The sequence below is a fragment of the Dichomitus squalens genome (genome assembly GCF_000275845.1).
Source record: "Dichomitus squalens LYAD-421 SS1 unplaced genomic scaffold DICSQscaffold_19, whole genome shotgun sequence".
Taxonomy (NCBI): domain Eukaryota; kingdom Fungi; phylum Basidiomycota; class Agaricomycetes; order Polyporales; family Polyporaceae; genus Dichomitus; species Dichomitus squalens.
The window spans coordinates 282,881-288,880 of record NW_006766901.1 but is presented as its reverse complement, the minus strand read 5'-3'; the positions used below and the strand labels follow the sequence as shown (position 1 = coordinate 288,880).

The following is a 6,000-nucleotide window of genomic DNA, read 5'->3' as shown; positions in this document are numbered from 1 at the left end:
AATTATTTCTAACATGTGCACTGAGTATGATTATTCAGTTTTCGAAGGATTACGGATTGCGGTACCTGAGGAATGGGAAGGGGGTCTCTCGAGCGTGACATTCAGCCACTGACCGAGATAAGGCTGACTTTGATTATGAGCGCCTCGACTAGTGTTCCCTCCGCCAACGTCGTTATCAAACGACTGATAATGGCGGTGTTTAAATCGGCAGTCTTCGGCACCGTGACCATTGGTGACAATCTGTGGGCGCCTTTCCGTCGTTTCTGGGGTCAGACGTGTAATGCCACGATGCTCGAAGCAAAATTCCACCGATTGCCTTCATATTTTACGGGTATATACTGTCTACGATACAGATCAAGTGTGCCAAATTTGAGATTTATGGGGGAAGATGCGATGGAGATATGCACGAAATACATTCTGGGCCGTCGCTTCTGGGGTCACACTAGTAAGGCGCGGGAGATTGCGACGACAGAAGATCATCGACTTTGTACCAACTTGTCGGTATCTCCCATGTGGTTCGGACCCTGCTGATGGTTTCGGTCCCGGGATCGGTCAAGCGCTGGTGCCTCGACACATGCCTCGACGTCGCCCAACGACTCCCGCAACCCCCAACGTCATTGAGAGTTGTTTATCAAAACCAAAAGATGTGCATCGAATAGTACGCATCATAAGTTCAAGCTGACCTGCTCAGCAACCGTAGCATCAGATGCGTGTCCTGAGCAAGCAAGGCTGATGACAACTTCATCACCGAGTACTGCCATGAGTGGAGAGACACAAGTATGATAACGCTGCATTTTGTGCTGCGATCTGTTGTACCCGAGGTCGCCGTCGTCGCAACAGCTAGTCTAACGAGATTCAGGGTCACCTTATGCTCAACATCACGCTGTGCTTAGTAGCTTCGCAGTTCGAACCAAGAGGGTGCTGTTGAGTGACAGAGATAGCTACGTCGGTGTCGATCCAGTAGAACTCTATGCCTATTAGAAGCAAGCCAGTCCCAGGTAGTGTCACAAGATACGGGAGGTGGAGACGACCGTTCACATTATATCGACAGACAGGGTCATAGACCACAACTATCAGTCATGTGTACCGTCTAGTTCGCCGCACATGTAATTAGGGTGCATAAGGAATGGAAGGGAAAGCCGTCTGCTTAGATGCAGACTTACTAATTAGTATGATGCAAAGAGCTATAACGACGATTTAAGCAGAGGTACACTGATCCGACGTGCAGGGCCTACAAGCCTATTCAATCGAAGACACTCAGGTAGGTACTCAACGCGAGTGCAGGTTGATCCCAGTGAACCTGCGAATGTCACGCATTAGTCATGACGGTATTCAGGCAGCGGTGTCAGAGCGCAACACTCACGAAATGGTTCGTCCCTTTGAGGATCTCCGTCTTCACAAAGCCGCCGCCAGCCGCAGCATCGTCATCCTGGATCTGCCAGAGCGCGACGATACCGAAGTTGGCAGTGATATCGCCGGTGAACTCGAGCACATTCAGGAGTGGGATGGCGGCGCGGACTGTCTTGTTGAACAAGGCCTTCCGGTATGTTGGGAGGAGCGCAGCCTGGTTATAGCCGACGATGAAGGTATCACTGCCACTCGCGGCAGCAAGGTTCGTAACTCCAGCGAGCTGATCTGTTGTAAACGAAAACACGCTCGGAACGTGCGTGATGCTCGGCAAGACGTATTCGAGGACGTTGACGTCGCGCGTCGAAAGGTCTCCATGCTGGAAGTAGGCAGTGATCCATTGCACGAAGCCGGGCTGACGGTCCGCAGCTGGGATGCTCGTGTCGATCTGCGGGGACCATGACTGGGGTGGGAGAGGAAGGCCCAAGGAGACAGAGGGAGGCTCTGAGGCGATGCAGCGATGATATTAGCACACGGGTTCAAGACGTGAGATCTAACGAGCTTGCACACCTTGCAAGACCAATCCCCGCAGATACTTCGCAAGCGTCTGCTGGGTGGAAGTAGCGTAGGTCTGTATATTGGCGATCGTAGACACGCCGAACGCGTTGCCAAGCGACCAGCCTAACAAGGCAACACCACCCGTCTTCCCGTCTGCGGAAGGAGCAGGAAGGCCGTTCTGCTTGATGAACAGCTCGATGAAAGTGGCGATCTCTTCGCCGCGTTGCTGGAAGAACGCCGTCTGCTCAGACACGGTGCCGTTCTGGAGCACGTTCAGGTCGCCGGCGGTGTACGGCGTTGAGCCGTTGTAGTCGCGCCTGTTGATAGCAACAAAGCGGGTGTTGTATGCGGGCGCGAGATCGAGGACCTTCTCCCAGACAGCTGCACGAACTATAGGTCAAATCGTACTCGTGATGGCGTTATGTGGCTATGGCTTACGACTCTGGAAACCCATGCCATGAATGGCAAAAATAGTGGTGTACGTCCTGGAAGAAGGCGCGCCACTATCTAAATACGCGAGAGTGGTACCGTTGCCGACATTAAGAGAGGACGTAGTGTACTGCCGGGGTGCGGGATGGTGGGGTGCTGCGGCACTGATTGCAGGGAAGAGATAGAAGAAGAGCAGGAGAAGGACGGAGGAAACGTTAAGGACAGACATATTCGCCTCCCTCAGCCAAGGTCCAATGATACGCAGTGGAAGAAGGTGGTGAGGGGAGGTGATGGAGCTGCGTCGAAGCCCGTAGGTGCAATTTATAGGTACCCGCCTCAGGGCGGCGTCCGAGCTACGGAAGTCGTATTACTCCATGAGTTTCATCTGTGCGCATAATGCCTATTAGCGACGTCCTCCTTGATATACTCGACGTCCATGTCGCGGAGGGAGCAGACACATCCTCGCCAAGAGACGGCGCAGAGTCAACGTCTGTCCATCAAAACGCCCCTGGACCTGTCTGTGCCTGTTAATCAGTAGACATCCCAACACTCAAGTGTGAGTGATGCTCACAAGGTGAGATTGACCCAGCTGTGAAGACCTGCAAAGCAGCAGATGAAGGCGGTCACGATCAACGAGAGGACCATTCGGGCCGGTTCATAGTAGACCGCGGCTGATAGGCGCCTAAGATCGGGGATCTGGGCGCTGCAAGGCGAAACTTCAGGCCAGGTACACCTCTCGTGGACGCAGCTGATTTCTCGCGAAAGCCGCCTATCGAGCATCCCGGAAATATTGGTGTGTACGCTGCAGAATGGTCCAGGCGGCTTGGACGGCTATGCCAGGGGAGCTGGGCTCCTTGTTCATCCGGTATCAAGCAAGGGTAACATCGACGTGTGCGCGAAGCGCTATGTTGACGGCTCGTATCAGCCGGCGCTGTTCCTTTTTCTGGCCAAAGTTCGTTGTGTGGACTGAAGTCGAAGGCCTTCATCTGTATCGTAAGGAGCAACACAATACATCGCACCAGTACATAGATACTATGTAACCGGAATGGAATCTAGGAAGCTGAAGACTTTACGCGGGGACCGGCAGGTGACCCCTTGAACAGGTCTCCAGATTCAAGTCGAGTAGATGTCGAGCCCTGAGCCCCAGGTCCTCATGCGTGGCCAGGCACGCTTCTTCTTCGCATTGGACGGAGTATTGCCTTGGCGTATCTGGTGGTCAACAACGGCATTGAGTTTGGAGCCGGTGGGAGCAGACCGTCCAACGTCCTATGCGCCACTGGCACTACTGCGTTACTGAGAGTCGTCATGCTTTCTTGTGCGACGTCTACTAGTATGTTCGTCATATTCTGTGATTTTCACTGATACATTGTCAAGATTTTCTTCGGCACTCTACGACTCCGCTTATTAATCGTTTGGCTGATTGCGCTCCTACTCGGGAGGGAGTCCCATCACTCTCGCTGAGTTGATAGTCAACCTGCGGGATACGGAAGTAGCATCTGCATAACACTAGATCTATACAACATTGCAGCTACATAGATTACGACACAGGATCGACGCCTATGAGGCATAAGGGGGCGCTATATGTTGTCTAACAATCTACACCCGCTTACGGGACCAGGAGAAGTACATATCTGTTGTGATGCTACGCGCTGGATCCACCAACTCTTCGAGGTGCTTCTCCGCAACCTCCATGGTGATACCCTGATCGGAAAAACGCGTCGGCAAGTCACGGGCCACGCGGAGCATATTGACCTTCCAAGAGAGCCCGAGTTTGTTCTCCTCGGGGTCTGCGTGATGGAGGTGAGTATTAGTGGCGCCATAGGTGCTCGTGTATATACGGTACCTTCGCTGTTTCCCGAAATCGGAATTGTGACCTTCCTTACATTCACTTCGGCAAGTGAGTGGATGGCCTTCAGTTCGCTCTCGAGATAACGACCAAAACAGGGCTCTGCACCGCGAGAGCGCAGAATGTTGAGCCACGCTCCTACGAAGGCTCCCATGCCCGGTCCGAGTGGCTTCCCGTGATCGACCATATGGCTATCGTCTGGGTCTTCCACGACGATCCACCCACCGGGTTTGAGAAGTTGGACAGCGCGGCGAAGGATTTCTCTCGCCCCTGGCACCTAGACGTAGGAAATCAGTATCAAGCGTTATCGCGCTACCCAGGAGGACTGACATGCATCAAGACAAGTCGGGCGTGCACGATATCGAAGGTCTCGTCCTCAAACGGTAAGCCCTTGGTGATATCGAGCTTGTGAAACTCGATGTTAGACGGTAGAGGGCTATTAGGAGAAACACATTAGTTACGAGGAAGTCAGAAGATTGGAAACAGGCGTACCGGGGCGGTATCGGGTTCTGGTCGACTGCGACCACGCGAGCTTGAGGGAATGCCTCTGCTGCTTGTATAGCCCTGGGAGTCATAAGTTTCGCAGCAGGAAATCAAGCCGAACCGTACGTGCCATGCGCCAGTGCCAGATCTGAATGTAGACGAAGATTAGAGCGGTAGTGCTTCCGCACGAAGGTGATCCTACCCTATCTCGAGGATTGCTGTGGGTTGAAGGTCTTCAAGGGGCGCAAAGGAAAGCTTTCCTCCGAAGAATTCTTTGATAGCAATGTTCAGGTCATCGAGCCTGTTTTGCCATGTCAGAAGTCGATATGAAAAGGATGCTTGTCACAAACCGTGTTGTCTCCTCAGCGGCAGCGTTGGCAGGCTGCATCGTTGGTAGTTCTGAGGGACATCCTTTCAAGACTCAGAGATGAAACGGACCTGAAATGCGTAGGTACGCGTTTGTAATTCATCTCTTGCAGAGTCATTCGTCATATCTGTCCTGGTGGCTGCCGACTTCGCGATGCAAACGAGTTGTCCTTTGAGAAGCCGTTACTGCAAATCAGGGGTAGGCGCCTTTATGCAGTTGGAATATCGTGGCTTCTCACGAAGAGCTCCCAGAAGTCTGCCAGATCAGACCCGCATCCGACATATGCTTTTGCCATAGCGGCATGGACCTCGTAAGTAATGGCGTCGTGACGGATTGGGCGGCTGTCCAGTGGTAGATAGCCAACAGCCAACGAAGACCCCGGGAACCATGCGATACCCATCTTGAATATTGTTCAGATCATTACTCAATACAGTCGGCCCCCTGCGAGCGGCATACTCGTAAGAGAAGGACGTTCACGACAAGCTTAACTTGATTTGGTACAATTGCGACGGATGGGTGTGAGTGTGGTCAGGGTTCAGGCTACGCCATTTAGGCGGCCAACTTCCGCCGGTGATGCGAAAATACGATAGGAGGTGAGGCGCGACAGCAGTTTCTTGATGCATACTTAGGCCCTTGCGTGCTCCGCCCGTTTGACAATCTGGTATTCTGATGGCCTGGGACCTCACCGAGCGTGTCGCCCAGCAGGGCCCCTTTCAGCATCCCATTCAGCGTCTCTAGCGTCAGATCGACTCACCCCCTGATTAGCTCTCTAAATCGACCGAGGCGAACGTATTTGTTCTCGACTTCGAGAAAGGCTGCAGCTGCCGATGTGCAACTCGCTCTAAGCCAACGCATGATCATGTCTGCTTGTGCCTTGATTTCCCTCTGCATTCTGGGCCAGGTGCCAACCGCGGCGGATCATTATGATGGTTGGTTGATGTACCAGCATCCTAGATCCCCCCGAATGATT

General features: G+C 53.1%; 2 protein-coding genes across 2 annotated transcripts; both read right to left on the bottom strand.

The window, feature by feature from the left end:
* Positions 1-1,131: 1,131 nt before the first annotated feature.
* DICSQDRAFT_155693 (uncharacterized protein) lies at positions 1,132-2,563 on the bottom strand (the record flags this gene model as incomplete). The annotated part of the gene is made up of 4 exons (XM_007366635.1): positions 1,132-1,300; positions 1,364-1,810; positions 1,916-2,286; positions 2,344-2,563. 4 exons carry the CDS (start codon positions 2,561-2,563, stop codon positions 1,244-1,246), a joined length of 1,095 nt encoding a protein of 364 aa, XP_007366697.1. The 3' UTR covers positions 1,132-1,243.
* A 1,367-nt stretch (positions 2,564-3,930) lies between these two features.
* Positions 3,931-4,966, bottom strand: DICSQDRAFT_62720 (S-adenosyl-L-methionine-dependent methyltransferase; the record flags this gene model as incomplete). Its single annotated transcript, XM_007366634.1, has 6 exons — positions 3,931-4,121; positions 4,178-4,457; positions 4,511-4,616; positions 4,673-4,744; positions 4,785-4,811; positions 4,866-4,966. Coding segments are annotated over 6 exons (777 nt in total), but the record flags the coding sequence as incomplete, so codon positions are not given.
* Between the last annotated feature and the right edge of the window lie 1,034 nt (positions 4,967-6,000).